This window comes from Saccopteryx leptura, chromosome 2, assembly GCF_036850995.1.
Source record: "Saccopteryx leptura isolate mSacLep1 chromosome 2, mSacLep1_pri_phased_curated, whole genome shotgun sequence".
In the NCBI taxonomy this organism is placed as follows: domain Eukaryota; kingdom Metazoa; phylum Chordata; class Mammalia; order Chiroptera; family Emballonuridae; genus Saccopteryx; species Saccopteryx leptura.
In genome coordinates, this window is record NC_089504.1 from 75,214,237 (window position 1) to 75,231,967 (window position 17,731).

Consider the following 17,731-nt stretch of genomic DNA (forward strand, 5'->3'; position numbering starts at 1 on the left):
ACAGGTAACAATGCAAACTACTCACAGGCAGAGAAACACTATCAGAGAGAGGGAGACCGGGTGAGCCGTCATGGTTGGCTTCCCAGTCAAAACACGCCTAGCAGAACAAGTGGAACAAGGTCAGCGCTGCCCGTGTCGGCAAAGGTTAACCAGATGATCTTCCAAGCGCTCCCCTCCCTTCCCCCAAAGACACCCTCCAAATACATTCTCTAGTTTTAAAACACCAATGCCGTTGCTATGATGGCACCCATCCCAAGGTTAAGACACTGGTGGTAGCGACGTAGCAGCTCCTCCTGTGGGTCTGTTCTGTTTAATTTCCTTTATTACATGTCCCCGAGAAGAGACACAACCAAGATGACCATTGTTCTAATAAAATTTGGGGAATGACTCTCAGATTTGTCTGGATGTCTGCCTGGTCTGATTTCACCATTACCATGGTGCTTTCAAGCTTTCTGCATTTCCTGGCAATAGAGTTGGCTGAAGAAGCTGCCATCTGTCATGGCATTTAAAGGATAAAAATGGAATCATAAATAGAGCCAGTTCCTCAGGGGGAAAAAAAAAAAAAAAAAAGTCCAGCCGGCATGTCAAAATGGAGGGCATTAGCATGTTCTTTCAGCGCAGGCTGCCAGCCGCTGAAGTCAGCTTGCTAATCACTTGGTGTCATCTGTCCTAGCATGTGCTGCCAAATCTTTCTTCCAGGCCAGCAGCACCAAACAATGCTGGAGAAATTTATGATTCACAAAATATTTCTGCAGAAAGTAAAATCTGATCATTAAACGACCCTCTCGCCCCGTTTAATTAATGCTGCCATACCTGACATTGAAAGGAGAGCGGGGACAATCCTCTGCCACAGAATTTATCTCTTCTACCCAGCCAAATTTCTTGCCAGATTTAACAGCAAGCAACATAAATTTAGGTGATTAGATTGGTTGCATATATTTAATTTTTAAAAAGCACCATGATCACACTTTCATTAAAACAGGCTTTTTCGGCTTTGGTTTAGTGCCACTTGACAAATAAGACAGCAGACCATGATTGGGTTAGGAAAATGACAAGATTAAAACGAGGGTCTTAGGCAGATGCTAAGCTCTACCATTATAAATATGTAAAACTGCTGGCCAAGCATCAGAACGACTTTGAGGAGGTTCCTTCGCACAAATGCAGATTGTCCACAAATTATTGGTACAATGAAGTATGATGGAAAGAACTCTCCAAAATGAGATCTCAGCCCAGATGCATCTCTGATGCTCAGTTATTTCATTCTAGGTGACTTTCTTTGCCTGTTGGACCCTCAGTTTTCTCATCTATAAAATGGGAACAAACCACCTCTCTCAAGGTGGAGGTGTAAGGAAATGATATACAAAAAAGGGTCTAGTACACTGCCTGATGCATTGCAGGAATTCAAGCAATACTATCTTTCCTATATAAAAATGAAAGTGTTAAACTCTATCATGCATTTGACCTGTGTTTATTTTCTTCCTATAGACCTGTTGCCTAATCTTGAGTCTTTCAAATATCACCTTCGTAATTCTTCCCATTTTCTTGTACTACCTGTCTCTTATTACTTAAACTTTGCTTCATACCAACTTACCTTTTTAGTTAAATAAATGTATTTAAAAGAAAATCTTTTAACTACTGAAAACTTAATTACAATAAATAATACAAAAACACATAGAAGGAAAGAATGTTTTCAATTCTAGCTAAATATTGTTGCCCAATGGCTTGGAGCCTGAGGCTTATACTCTGTCTGTTAAAAAAGGAAAATAGTAAATATTGTAAAGCTGTTCAGAACGTATTAGCACAGGCCTGAGACTTCCTTCTGGCAATAATCCGAGGCATGGAAAAATCTAAAAGGGAGTAGCTTCTCTCTCTTGATCCTCTTCTTCCTGGGCCAGCCTGTTTCATTTTGCATCTTTCTATCACGGGTGGTACAAATCACTCACTTTGGGAAATAGAGCCACAGACTTTTTGCTAAAAGAAAATCTTGCTCAGAAGTAGTCCAGGGTGCAAAACAAACCATAGAAAGAAAACACAAAACAGAACAAAGTTCTATTAATAAGTTGGGATGAAGGCCCAGAGCCCCACCAGTTCAGCCCCTTCATGTTCTACCTCTGGGAAACCCCAAGAGGGCTTCTGAAAACTCTCAGGACTCTTCAGAACAAGGGACTAGGCCAGCCCAGTGATTGCTAGTCACAACTGCATCACACTTACCCTAAGAGCTTATAAAATACAGATGCCTTAGATAGGACTTACCAAAATCACCTCTCTGCAGTGAGGCCCAAGAATTGGTATTTTTATAAATCTCCTAGGCAACTCTCTTGCGAATCTAGAAAGTTAGAAATTGCTGGGATAAATTATTTTTGTGTGTGTGTGACAAAGACAGAGAGTCAGAAAGAGGGACAGATAGGGACAGACAGACAGGAAGGGAGAGAGATGAGAAGCATCAATTCTTCATTGTGGCACCTTAGTTGTTCATTGATTGCTTTCTCATATGTGCCCTGACCGGGGGGGGGGGGCGGGGGGGGAGAGCTACAGCAGAGCGAATGACCCCTTGCTCGAGCCAGCGACCTTGGGCTCAAGTTGGTGAGCCTTGCTCAAACCAGATGAGCCCGCGCTTAAGCTGGCAACCTTGAGGTTTCAAACCTGGATCCTCCGCATCCTAGTCTGATGCTCTATCCACTGCGCCACCGCCTGGTCAGCTAGGATAAATGATTTCTAAAGTGCCATCTAGTAAGACTCTATGGATGTGAATTAGGAAGGTTTTACAGCATCATCAAATGAGGAGATTTTGTTTTTCAATCTTAATTCATCACCACCATCTGATTAATAACAAACATTTATTTTTAAAACATCTTTACACATTTATACATTGAATTCTACAGCAGGGTCACTGGTGTCTCCAATAAAGTTATTAGTGTCTTCAGTAGACTCTCTTGTGGGCACTTAATGGGGAGTGGCAATAGAAAGAGCTAAAAGTTCTAGAAACAAGTATAAAATTAAGAGCTCTAAATCTGGTATACATGGATTAAACCAAGAAGCAACCACACTCCATTAGTTAATGGGGAAAAAAGAAAAATCTTCATTTTAACTTCTTTCCTCCCTTAAGATTATGCTTGGTGTTGTAAAGATCAGAGGGGGGAAAGGGGCCAAGGAAAGAAGGTAATAAAAAATGACAACAGCAGTAGAAATAGCAGCTAATAATTATTTGGTTTTTCTTACATTGACATATATAGTTTCAAGTACCTTAATGTGTATTAGCTCATTTCAAGCTCTCAGAAACGCTGTGAGGCAGGTACTGTGAGCATCATTCCTTTTCTCAGAAGAGGAAACAGGAGCACAGGCAGAGGCATGACCTGAGGAGGGCCAGTGGAGGCAGGAATTGCAAGGGAACGGATGAAGTGACAGAGGCAGTAACTGACCTCAAGCCTGTGCCCCATCAATTATACTGTACCACTTCTTGAGCAAAGGAACCAGTGTGAAAAGGCATCCCCATGTCCTGTGTTTTATTTAGTTAATGACTAGCAACGTTCAAGCACTGAATTGGTTATGAAGATATTGATTAATCAAATGACTATCAAATGATTATCTGCTTGTTAAGGATGTTTGTCAAGACAAAAAAAGGTATTAGTTCAAACTTCCCTGAATTTTTTTTAACAGTTGAACTGTCCCAAAATTAATTCTAAATGCTAAAAGGACCAGCAACTATCATCTTTGCTGACATTTCAACACTGTTTATCATAACAGACATATTGAAGTTAGATAGAGAAAAGTGTATAATAGAGTGGTATCAGAACATGAATGTATTGGTACACTTTACAATTTATGAGGAACCACTGAATAATAGCACTCTTTTGAAGGGTGTATTCTACATGGTGAAAATTATTCAGAATCCCTGTGTGAATGACAAATGAACCAATGCTCTCAGGGCCTCTGTCTTAATTGGTAAAACTCAGGGTTGGATATGGACCATGGTTCCCCCAAAGGCTAGTCCAGGACTTCTTGGTTCTTATCCGAGCCCTGAAGACCTGTATTTCTATCAAGGGCTTTAGCTTTGCCAGCTATGAGAACTGCTAGCTGATAGACCTTCTAGAGTTTCTCCAGCTTTATGTGACTGGAAACAGATTTCAGTATTTTAAATGAATGTGGACTTTCATTAATGTAATATCTTTGCCTTTACACCAGATTGTTATTCATTCCAATGATTTATTTGATATGCAATCCTTGAACAGGTGCACAGCTCCCAATTATAACATTGTTTCTATGGGGAAACATGATCCACTATATGACAACATGATTTATGATCTAGTTACCGAAACACATTGTGTCACAAGACAGTACCTGCTTATGCCAAATGTTTACTAGTAAATCCATTTTCCTCATATAGAAAAACATAGCCCCCCAAAAGTGGTAAATTCCTTTTCTATGTCTCTCCTTAGATGGTATCCTCAGGTCTTCACACACCTCCTCATGAACAGCTTGCTTTTAAATCTGCTTTTGTGTTTATTTTTAAACAATCTCCGATTTCTTGTCTTGCTGCTGTCATTTTAATTGTGCACTTTCACCTTTATATGGTGAGGTGGAAGAAGAACACAGAGATACCAGAGCTGGAAAGGGATTCATTTTCCCCTCCTTCTGCCTTTCTACGCATTAATTCAGGGAAGGGATTCGGAAACATTTCCTAGGAGCTCACCTGAATGTATCAGTGGGGACAGGTGCCTTCCTTTTATGTACGTAGCAGACTGTCTGCCCTGCTATGTCCATTTGGCTGAAACTTGTAATGGGGACTCCAGGATAGTGGATATACTCCAGCCGGCCGTACCGCGGTGGGGAGGTGATGACGTAGAGCAGCTCCTCGGGCCTGTCTGCTCCGTCCACAGCAAGGAGAGTAGAGGTCGTCAGGAAACCTCTGTCGCCTTTAGGCACCACAAGTGGTTTGGCAAGGATGACAATATCACCTGCATGGCAGAAGAGGTTGTGGTCAAAACCCCAGTTTAAAAAAATAAAATCTCCAAGGTAAAAACAAAGGCCAAACTGTGCAGAAATCAAAATGAACATGATGTACAAAGGTTTATATAACTATAATTAATGACAGAATTAGGCAAAAGCTATGAGAAGAGATTACACAGAAGAGGAAACACATATGGCCAATAAAATACAAATAGATACTCAATCTCAATAATCGTGGAGATACAAATCAAGATCACAGTCAAGTTGCCATCTCATAACCCATTAGCAAAACTGTAGAAGTCTGACGATGACAAGCATTGAAGGGGAGGTGGGTCAAGAGAATCCTTCATATAATTCTGGTAAAAGAATAAATTGGTACATAATTTGGCATTATTTTGTAAAGAGTTGACTATCACATACTCCTTGGTCCGGTGACTCTGCTCCAGCTGTGTCCTGGAGATAGGCGGGCACTGGTACCCCAGAGACCTGTACCAGAAAGGTCACCGAGGCGTTGTTTGTCATTGAACACACTGGAGATGACCCAAACACCTTATTCAAAAGTGAATATATAAACAAACTGTGGTTTATTCGTACAATTTGAATCTCACACAATAGCAAAATGAACGAACTACAGTTACATACAACAACACAGATGTAGCTTACCAACATTTGTTAGTTTTGTAAGCAAGTCCCAGAAAACCATAAACAAAAAGAAGAAAGTAATTAACACAAAATTCAGGATGGAGGATGGGAAGAGAAGAGTGGTTGGTTATTGTTAATATTTTAGTCCTTAAATCGTATGGTGGTTGCACAGGTGTTTATTATATATTTTAAAAGAATGAATGTATGAATGAATGTATGAATGAATGAGGCAGAGTGGGTCACACATGGACTAATGATTCAGTGGTACACAAAATAAGAATTATAATCCAATTTTGTTCATTAAAAATGATCATATTTAAAATATAGAGCTTCTACTATGTGCCAGGCACAGGCCAGAAAGCTCTTACATCAGTGCATCAACACTGTAAGGTAGGGTATTACCATATTTCCTGGGTTATAAATGAGGAAAATAAGGCAGAGAAATGATAACTCAATTAGTGTGCAGTTAAGAACAGGTGGAGCTAGAACTGGTACTTAAGCCATCTGACTCGAGAGCACAAACTTAACATAATACTCTTTAACATATAGAGATTTCTTACACTTCACATTAAATGGGTGAATATACAAAAAAAAATGTGAGTGCAGTTAATGTCAAACCAATTCTAAATTAAAATTTTGGAAAGATAGTTCCATGAGGAAATAAAAATTGAAAATAAAATATTGAACAGATATAACTTTAGACCAGTGTGTCTCACGAGGGACCATTCTACCCCCCAGGGTACATTTGGCTATGTCTCAAGACATTCTTGGTTGTCATGACTGGGAGTTGATTGTATTGGCTTGTAGTGCGTAGGCAGCCAGCAATGTTGCTAAACGTCCTACAAGGCACAAGAAAATTCACTACAATAAAGAATTATTCATTCCAAAATGCCATTTAGTCTTTCTGGTATATTATGCTTTTAACACAAAATGCTCTGCAACTAGAGTCCAAAGTAGAATCAATGACCATCCTAATTTTAAATCAAAACCTGAGCCCCACACGCTTCAGAGGGAGTCAAGATGCACATTCAGAGCAGTAAGAAAATGAACAAAGGAGGGGAAAGAGAATCACCCACGTGCAGTTTCATCAGGAGCAAGATTGCGTTCTGCCTCAGTGACATTTTTAAGCACTGAGTATGGAGTAAAGACAACGGTAGCTGATGTTCTCCTAAACTTCTCTCAAAGACCCCACATCATTTTGGCCACACTGCAAATCAGGAGACACAGCACAACTGGAGGACCTGTGTTATTTATAATAGCTCCCAAGTGAAATTAGTCCAAATGCTCAATATTAGAGTTATGATTTAGTCTAACAATTCAGTGTAGTTTTACTTAGAGATAACAGTCATGGTTATCAAGTTATGCTGCACATTGAGAAACCACATGCTAGGTAAAACAATAACAAAAAAACAAAACACTATATAGATATGAAACACTATAAAAAGAAACAAAGAATAAATTCAGAACTTCTGACAATGTTAGCATGTTAATGTATTCACAAATCCTTTTAGAAAATCAACACGTGTCATTTGAGGCAGATTGGTGAAGCACTGACACCCTTATTTCCTTGTCCTGCTGGGCACACAGCTAGTTCTTATTGCTCAGCCTCCCATACCCGTAGACTGTAATTGCAGTTCAGCCACTGTGATGTGAATAAGACAGGTACCCTACCTCCAAGTCTCATACACAAAATCCTCTCATTTTCCTCCATATCTCATTCTCGGAGTGACTCCAAGGCCTTCAGAGATGAAGGATCCTCTAGCTAGAAAGAATCCCCAGGTGGCTCAGACCAGAACCCTCCTCCACCCCACCCCACTCCCCAGTAATGCCTTGTGCTGAGGCAGTGAGAAGACAGTCTATCCTACACATTTGTTGTCTGCTCTAATGTGTTCCTTGTATTACAGTTTGCCTGGACATGTACTCATGATGAAAAAATCGTACTTTTACAAAGAGAAACATCTAGTTTATCTGGTAGTCACTTATTAGACATCTTAACAGAAAACATTTTTACTATTTGTGCCATGACCAGGAAACAAATGAATAAAATATAGTATTGCCCTGGCCAGTTGGCTCAGCAGTAGAGTGTCGGCCTGGTGTGTGAATGTCTGAGGTTTGATTCCTGGTCAGGGCACACAGGAGAAACGACAATCTACTTCTCCATTCTTCACCCTCTCCCCTCTCTCTCTCTCTCTCTTCCTCTCCTGCAGTCATGGCTCAATTGGAGCAAGTTGGCCCCAGGCACTGAGGATGGCTTGATGGCCTTGCCTCTGGCATTAAAATAGCTTGGTTGCTGAACAATGGAGCAACGGCCCCAGATTGACAGAGCATCACCCCATAGGGGGCTTTCTGGGTGGATTCCATTCAGGATGCATGTGGGAGTCTGTCTCTCTGCCTTTCCACTTCTCACTTAAGAAAAAATATATATATAATTATATAGTTCAAAATAAACAGCTCAAAATCAAGCTGTCTTAAAATTTGTTTTAAAATTTCAGGACAATGCAATTTTAACATTCTCAAGAGATAAGATTTTTTTACTGCATTCAAACATACAATTTAGCCCTGAGGTTCCTGGCAGCCAAGGCAAAAAAAAAAAAAAAGCAGTCAGCCAAGCATGTACAGAGGCTCTAAGACTATTCTTTGTCCTGGGAATACATAGATCCTAGACTACAAACATGAATGAAATATGATCCTTAGTCCCTCATGTGATCTCTAAGTCCTAGGAATATATAGATCCTAGACGACATACATGAATGAAATATAATCCTTAGTCTCCTCATGTGATCTCTAAGTCCTGGGAATACATAGATCCTAGACTACATACATGAATGAAATATGATCCTTAGTCTCCTCATGTGATCTCTAAGTCCTGGGAATATATAGATCCTAGACTACATACATGAATGAAATATGATCCTTAGTCTCCTCATGTGATCTCTAAGTCCTGGGAATACATAGATCCTAGACTACATACATGAATGAAATATGATCCTTAGTCTCCTCATGTGATCTCTAAGCAAAAGTGATATTTCAGGATCGAGGGCTTATAGTCTCCTTTCCTTTGAAACTTCATTTTCAAGTAACAATTTATTTTCTGATGATAAAACACATAAATATGGCAAATTTTACTTAAAGCAAAATACCCTGACAGTTAAAGTAGCATATGCAGCATGTTGTGGATAAGGCTGGATTTCCAAAAGGCTTTTTGAAATACTAAAAGTAACAAATATATTGGCTACTCTCATTAACCTCATAGATCCCAGGCAAGGTAGGCGAAGACTCAAAAGGGTTAAATCATAAATGATGGAATTTCAAGTATAAAGAAGGGAAGGAGAAAGAGAGGGAAGGAAGGAGGGAGGGGCAGAAACTTGGAGTGCTTATACTAGCTCACTTTTGGTTAGGTTATAAAAGTTGACCCCAATAAACCTTGGTAGAAAAGCGTTTACCTTTCCCCATATCCTTGATGGTGATCTGACAGTCCAATGCAGGGGACCTGTTGTCGCCATCCCAGAGGCTGAAGGTGAAGCGGTCTTGGTTTGGGGAGTCCATTGCCCCAGTGTGTGTGTATCTCAGCAAGTTCAGATCCACTTCCTCCTGAGTGCATTTCATGCCAGCGTGGAGAGGGACCCAGTGCCTCCCTGTCTGAAAGGTGCCAGAATTAGCTGCCCATGCTTTCTTTTTTTCCAAGCTGTGTTAGTGGACATTTTCTATATCAGCCCAAACCTCCAATATAAATGATAGTTCAGAGAAACTCTAGATTCATATTTTTTTTTTACCATTTAGCCTTATTTTTCCTTTTATAGAAATATATTAAAACAATTTAAGAGTTTGGGGGAAATTGCATCAGCCAAAGGATTTTTGATAAAGTCATGTGGCAATTCAACAGCAATACTACTTCCAAGGCATTTATCATAAGCAATCATAGCTGATTAAATATTCTAATTAATGAGAGCAGGTGGGTAATTGAGCTGCTGGAATAGATTCTTTAAATATTAAATGTGTTTCACCTGGGGTTTCCTAATTTTTTAGTTCATATAATTGTACAACTAATCAAAACTATATTATCAAATTGGTTTGCCATCGGGCTTATCTGAAGAAGATAAAACAAAAATAGGATGGAGGTCCTTATTTGTTATACAGTTTTAGCCTTACTAAAGGCAAAAAAAAAAATTGAGCTCTCTATTACTCTCTACATTTATAATCTGAGTCTGCAAAATATGTATATATACAAACCATAAATATCAGAATCATTTTTAAAACTAGCCAACATTCTGTACAGAATTCAGTTCAGAAACTGTGGTATTTTCAATTAAGTGATGTTCTTATGCCAGGGGCAGTTGATAACTGAAAGTATTAAACAATTTAACAATAAATCAGTGTGTGAGTAATAATTATATTGTTATTCTCTCAAAAAACATATAGCTTTTGCCAAGAACAACCCATAAAACTCATTTGACATAATTTTTTAAAATGTCATCCTAAAAATTTACCATGTGATACTATTTTGTGCTGTTCTTGTCAGTTTAAAAGACCTATTCATAAAATCTATTTGTAAATTTAATTTTTTAAAACAGAAATGTTTCTTTTTTTATATAGTATCTCTTTATTTATTTATTCATTTTAGAGAGGACAGAGAGGAAGAAGGAAAGAGAAAAAAAGGGAGGAGCAGGAAGCATCAACTCCCATATGTGCCTTGACCAGGCAAGCCCAGGGTTTTGAACCGGCAACCTCAGTGTTCCAGATCGATGCTTTATCCACTGCACCACCACAGGTTAGGATGTAAATTTAATTTTTAAAACAGATTCTCTTTCAGGTTTTAAACTGGGCAACCTGTAATTCTATTTAAATTTTTCCTTTGTAATCTTTTCCCAGGAAGTAAATACAGGAAAAATATCTTTTGCTCTCTCTCTCTCATCTCCATCTAATTTCCCACTTGTACTCCCAAATGAATGTGAGCTTTGACTTAAAATCATTTGCAAACCCCTTAAGAGGAAGAAAAGTCAGACTCAAGGTGGAGAAATGAAGGAAAGTCAACGAGAAACAAGAACCCTGAAAAAAACCTAGGAGTCCGGAATCTTGGCCCTGGTCTTGGAGAGACTTGGAGAACCCCTACAGAGCTGGGAGACAGTTACGTGGTGCCGTGCTGGGAACCTGACCCCATCTGGATTTCCACATATCTAAAACACTTCAGTTCCCAAGCCACCCAAATGTGTGCTTTCTCACTGCATTTCTGCTTCATTACTCTTTGAAATGAAATAAGGACACAGCTGTACCTCAATTTAAATCAGTGATTGCTCTTCACTCTGATTCTCTATGGTCCCTACAATCTAAGACAATTAAGCTGTTCCACACAGAATGAGTCCTTGCTGCCTTTCAAGAGGTGTCAACATGATATTAAAAGTTAAGCATACAGTCAAATAATCACATTGGGGATAGTTGGTGGTGGTTGTTGCTAGACTTAATCCACCATTCAAATAAACCTTTTTTTGAGAGAGGGGGGGGGGCAGGGGAGAAGTGAGAAGCATCAACTCGCAGTAGTTGCTTCCTATATGTGCCTTTGACCAGGCAAGCCCAGGGTTTCAAATCGGTGACCTCAGCATTCCAGGTTGACACTTGATTCACTGCGCCACCACAGGTCAGTCAAATAAACATTTTGACAGATTACTCAAGTGACCTTTTCAAGTGACTGATCTGTAATTTGTGTTGGGCATCATGCATTACAGTCTGAATTGTTTGTTAAAAAACTATCTTTCTTTCATTGTACTGACTGCTTCTTTGTCAAGATCAGTTGACTTTATTCGCGTGTGTGCATTTCAGGGATCTCTATTCTGTTCCACTGACCTATTTGTCCTTTCACCAAACCCGCACTGTCTGGACTACTGCAGCTTTATAGCAAGTCTTGAAGTCAGGTAGTGTCAGTCCTTCAACTTTGCTCACCCTTGACACCAGGTTATATATTTTGTGCATTTTGCCTCTCCACATAAAATTTAAAATCACTTTATTGATATTCACAACAATTACTCTAAAAAAAGAAAGTTTATTAAATTTTCTTGTGTGCAACTAGCGGGAATGAGGATATCTTAAAGATTCTCATTAGGAATTAGACAACTTGCTTTACTCCTCAACTATCCCACCCCCAAATTTAGGTATACTCTCAGCAGGATGGGAGCAATAAAGAAGTTTAGTATTGGTTGAATTTACCCTGAGTTGAGTAAGAAAATTTAGAATAGCGTGGGTTAACCCCAAACTAGGAAAGTTAAATCTTCTACTTTAGGGCAAAATATGGCTTTTATTAGAGAATAAATACAGTTATAGAAAACTACATATTGAGAAAATTTGTATCGGCTTTATTAATTTTGAAAAATAAAGGTAAAACAGTGACTAACCTTAAGCTGAAGTTGCCCATTTTGGGGAAGTCTTTCAAATAAATAGTAAATCTTCTCCCTAGGTGAGTCTTCATCTGTGGCTGAAAGAACAGCGCTGGAAATAATACGAGTCTCACCCATATTCATTGTCATTTCAGCCCTCCTGTAAAAAGGAAGATGCTTGGGATGATATGAAAATAGAAGTATTGCTTTAGTCGGGGACAGTTATTAATGACTATTACAGTTTCCAATCCTCAACAACTTGAGAATAATATTCAATATCCAAAGCGTTGAAAATGATGAGTCAGCCTCAGGAATAGGCTCTCATTCCACTTCACACATAAAGTCCTTAAAGACGATTAGTCAGCAGCAACGAATATGGTCTGAGGTAATTACATGCCGGTACTTCTAATTGTTTCTAATATTTTATTTTATACATCAGCTCCATAAAGAAAATGGTCCGGGTATCATTACTCTAATTTTACAGAAAGAAATTTACAGAGATTATTAAATCACTTACCCACAAGGGGTTCTGGTGCCATTTACGACATACTGTTACAAGTTTGGTGATATTGTGGTGATCGGTGGCCCTCTACATTACTCTCCCTCTCCACGGCAGCATGTGCGAAAGGATCTAATACAGTCTGTCACATAGCTAGTGTTCTCTTCACAGGGACAGGGGGAGAGGAAAATATGTCATGGTCGGAATTGCACCGAAAGAGCCCCAGGGACAAGAATGTGCAGGTCGTTTCTTTGGGAAGTGCTTTCAGAAACAAGAGATGGAGTCAGGAGTGAGAGAAGACAGGAGGAAGTAACAAACAAAGGGTGTTTTTACCACTATGGGGCCCAGTGCTATTGGGACCCTCTGAAGAACTACGTAAAATAGGTCTCAAATTGTGTTTCTGAAAAATAGAAGCCAGGGATATTTATTGTAGCTGCTAGTTCCCACGGTTGAGGGCTGCCCTCAGAGGGCTTTCTGCTGTGGCTAAACAGGGGCCGGGTGAGCCATGCTGCTGCTGAGAAAGCCATGGGGCAGAAAAGTGGACTGATGCACTGTGGGCACATGAGGTGGGGCCTGGACCATGTGCATAGTCTGTTCCACCGCAGCCACAACTGCACTCACAGGTGAACTGAGAGGATGTGACCTGGGGAACCAAAAGCATCTACTGCAGCATCTAAAAGAAATATCCAGGAAATGGTGTTGGATGTTCTAACAGGGTCCAGTAAGATGAGAAGAGCCTTTAGATTTGGTAGGAACCAAGAGAGCAGCTTGAATAAAGTGATGGAGGATGGAGACAGTGGGCAGACATGGAGGAAGCGAGCACAAACCATTCTTTCAAATAGTTTGAAATAATTGAGAAACCGGCACATCCTTGTAGTTTTAGGATGAGGAGAGCTGCTTGTAAAAATAATAACTAACACTTTTGAGCTCTCATTATGCACTTGCTCATGTTTTAAGCAGTTTTACATATTCTAATTGTTTTAATCCTTGCAACAACAACTCTATGAAAAGGATATGCTATTATCCTCATTTACAAAGAGGTTGTCAAAGAGGTAGAGAGTGATTAAGTAACATAGTCAAGGTCACACCACCAGTTAGTGGTTGAACCAAGGCAATCTGGCTCCAGAATTTGATCTTGTATCTATTTGTTAGCAGAAGGAATAAACGGGAGACTGGAGGTGCAGGACAGAAAATGTAATGGAGCACATTGAGGGAAGAGGCAAGAGGTGATGTATCCAAGGACACATTTGTAAGGGAAAGAAGGGGGGATATATCTTCTTCACCACAAAGATGGAAAGAAAGAAAGAAAGAAAGAAAGAAAGAAAGAAAGAAAGAAAGAAAGAAAGAAAGAAAGAGAGAAAGAGAGAGAGAGAGAGAGAAAGGAAGGAAGGAAGGAAGGAAGGAAGGAAGGAAGGAAGGAAGGAAGGAAGGAAGGAAGGGAGGGAGGGAGGGAGGGAGGGAGGGAGGGAGGGAGGGAGGGAGGGAGGGAGGGAGGAAAGAAGGAAGGAAAAAAGAAAGAAAGGAAGGAAGAAAGAAAGAAAAAGGAGGAATTTTGAAAAAGGGCTGAAGGAGATTTGGTTGTAGGTGAAGCTATCCAGGAAGTTTAATAACAAGACTGCAGAAAGCAATAGCCAGATAGAATTGAGTGAGTGTCTTATTGATTTTACCTATCTAGCGTCAGTTTTCTCTGTGGAGATAATTCCTATTTCCACCAGTTTTGGTAGGTTTAAGGAAATAATATATGTGAAAGGATCCAACACACTGTCTGTCTCATAAAAAGCATTTAATAAACACCACTTTTCTCCTCCCTCCCTCCCTCTCAGGTAAAGTGAGGTCATCATAAAGGTTTCATAATACCGCTATATCCTCCATATTTTTATTTTTATAAATCAAATCATGTGATACCAATTCAATATTCCAGCTAGAGAAGAAGTTCAGTTGCCAATAAAAAAAGAAATGGCTAGAGCTATAGTTGATAGAGATCATACTCTATGATCAAACTCTGGTCAACTACAGAGGGAGATACTGAGAAAAACTGCAATTAATAATATCAACTCAAAATTTTTAAAAAGCGATTATTTTGACATCGGGTGGCAAGGGGATGTTGATTTTTATGGAACACAGTAGAGGAATGGAGAACAATAAAATACCAAGATAATAAAAGAAGTGGCACAGACATATTTCCCTCAGCTGCTCTTAAAATTTGACCAAATAAATCCAGTGAAGAGTTTCTGCAGTTAATATTATCACACTTTAGTTGAATCTATATATTAATTGTATTTGATGCATGTGTATGCATGTGCTTAAATTGTTAATATGCTGTTCATTTTATACCATATGTTCAGTCATTCTTAACTGTTTATAGTTAAATAGAAATTTTAGAGAAAAACTAAATAATTAAAGGGCTCATTTGAGCATTGTGTTAAGGAGTGGTTACATTAACGAACATTTGCACCGAAGTTGTAGGTGCCTGGATAGGTGGGACAAACTGTGATAGACAAGGAGCACTCAAGGACTGCTTTCCCTCTGAGGACACACACTACATTCACACCAAACCTGCCACACCTCAGAACTTTACAGAGAATCTGAGAGGAACTCTTTTCAGGCAGCTTACTTGGTCAGCGTTGGTTTCTCATCATTGACTGGGGTGATGTCTACTGAAATGGTCTTTAGTATCTTATGTTTCCCATCTGACAACTGGATTGTGAAGTCATCAGCAAGGTTCTCTGAGTCATCATGTACATACATCAACCTCATTCCTGAAAGAAGGGGGGGAAAGGACTATAAATCTTTCTTATGATTGGACTATTCCAAAACATGTCACAGATAATTTTTTAACTTCTAAGCCATTGGTATAAGCAAGAGATCATTAATCAGTGCAATAGGGTGAAATTAAACTGTTTTATGAAATAAGAGTATCTTTTTAGCTCATTAAAAAGTCCTATTTAAATACAATAGTGTTTGATAAGGGTCTTATTTTAAACCAGTGAGAAAAGTATATATTATTTTATATATTACATGAGACCAATGGTATCCAGGTGCTCAAATGAAATAGAAAAGTAGTTTATTACTTGGGGAAAATTATAGTTAGATCCCTACCCTACTTCAAGTTAAAATCTAAAATAAAATTTAGATGAATCAAAATTTAAATATAAAACTATTATTAAAAACCTATATAGGACTGGCCAGTTGGCTCAGTGATAGAGCGTCGGCCAGGCATGTGGAAGTCCCTGGTTAGATTCTTGGTCAGGGCACACAGGAGAAGTGACCATCTGCTTCTCCACCCCTCCCCATCTTCTCTCTCTCTCTCTCTCTCTCTCTCTCTCCATTATCTCTCTATCTTCTCCTCCCACAGTCATGGCTCAAATGGTTTGAGCAAGCTGACCCCGGGCACTGAGGATGGCTCCATGGCCTCACCTCAAGTGCTAAAAATAACTTGGCTGTGAAGCAATGGAGCAGCAGCCCCAAATGCACAGAGCACTGCCCAATAGAGGGTTTGCCAAGTAAATCTTGGTCAGGGCACATGCAGGAATCTGTCTCTCTGCTCCCCCGCCTCTCACTTAATACAAAGAAAAAGAAAAAAACTCTATATAACATTCATATGAAAATGCAGAGACCCAAAAAACCAAAAAAGTCTTGAGAAAGAACAACAGTTTTGGACCTACAATTTTTTATTTCTGTACTTAAAAACATAAATTAAAAGGCAAAAAAAGTATAAAAAACTTTATTTATAAAATGTGACAAAAATATAAAACAATATTTAATGATTTCTTATAATGATCTCAAGTCAAGATAACAATAAGAGTCTTCATATTGGCTACAAAATTTGCAGAGATCTTTAATTAATATTCATTATTGACTAGGTAATAGGCATGATTATGTACAAGATGGCAATGGCAATTCCTCTAAAAGTATTATAAATGCTCATCTTCTGTTGCCAAGTAGTCTTATTAAAAAACTTCATGAAAAAGAAGTACTAAGAGATGTGCACCAAGATTTATGTTACATAAATATGTGTAAGATATATTTATTGATATGTAACTTGTAATATCAAAAAATTTAAAACTATCTGCATGCTTAAAAACATACTTTAAAAAATTATAGTGCATATGTCCATAGAATGGAAAATTGTAGTTATCACAAGCCATGTTTTCAATTAATATCTTAAAGATAAAATATTGCTTAAAATAAATAATAATAAATAGATTAGATAGTATGCTAACAATTGTATGAGTTCTATATGTTTGAGGGTGGGGAATGTGTGTGAGAACATACTAAAGTTAAAAAGAGCCTGACCAGGCGGTGGTGCAGTGGATAGAGCGTCGGACTGGGATGTGGAAGGACCCAGGTTCGAGACCCCGGGGATGCCAGCTTGAGCATGGGCTCATCTGGTTTGAGCAAAAAGCTCCCTAGTATGGACTCAAGGTCACTGGCTTGAGTGGGGGGTTACTCAGTCTGCTGAAGGCCCACGGTCATGGCACATATGAGAAAGCAATCAATGAACAACTATGGTGTCGCAACGAAAAACTGATGGTTGATGCTTCTCATCTCTCTCCGTTCCTGTCTGTCTGTCCCTATCTATCCCTCTATCTGACTCTCTCTCTGTCCCTATAAAAAAATTTTAAATTATAAAAATTTAAAGTTAAAAAGAATTTAGCCATAAATGAACTAAAAATAAAATAGAAGTGAACATCTAATCTCTGAGAATATCACCAAAATATTAACTTAGATGAACAATTTTTATTGTTCTTTAAAATGACTGTATAGTGCAAACTTCACACAATATGCATATAATTATTTAGACTAACAATAGCCAATTAATTTATTTTTTTAAAATATGATATCTTTGAGAGTAAAATTTGAATTATTTTTTTTCCTGTGTTGTAAATTCGGGAAAACAAAAATTGTGATAATGTATTGTATTATTTGCTTCAAATGGTTTGGTAATATCATTTAAGCTCTAGAATTTATATTTTTGCAGATGATAAAAACAGAAATATGCAAATTAGTCTTTCAAATTCAAACATGAGATGACATTGTATAACTATCGTAAAATTATACTCTAGTTGGGGAAAGGAAAAATTAGAAGTCAGTAGGACATATTGGACAAGTGCTAAGACAAAGCACAAAAAGAGGGATGGTTTGGAGAGTCTCAGTGGGCCTCAAGGAGGAGATCAATAGGAAACTGATTCTGAAGGCACAGTAGCAGCTAGTGGGTGAAGGAGGGGGAAGGAGCCTCCAGGCTGGGTAAACAGAATACACAAAGACAGGAAGGAGA

General features: G+C 38.7%; 1 protein-coding gene across 3 annotated transcripts in view; it reads right to left on the reverse strand.

Annotated features, from left to right (window-relative positions):
* FREM1 (FRAS1 related extracellular matrix 1) overlaps nt 1-17,731 on the reverse strand; it is a 176,472-nt gene that overhangs the window by 52,443 nt on the left and 106,298 nt on the right. For 2 of the 3 annotated variants that reach the window (XM_066368198.1, XM_066368196.1), the window contains exons 21-24: nt 15,068-15,212; nt 11,973-12,114; nt 9,033-9,228; nt 4,691-4,955 (exon numbers count right to left, since the gene is read on the reverse strand). In XM_066368198.1, the coding sequence (XP_066224295.1) occupies nt 4,691-4,955; nt 9,033-9,228; nt 11,973-12,114; nt 15,068-15,212 (748 nt within the window). Of the gene's footprint in view, nt 1-4,690; nt 4,956-9,032; nt 9,229-11,972; nt 12,115-15,067; nt 15,213-17,731 lie in introns of those variants that run through there. The other variant, XM_066368197.1, reaches the window with a different exon arrangement.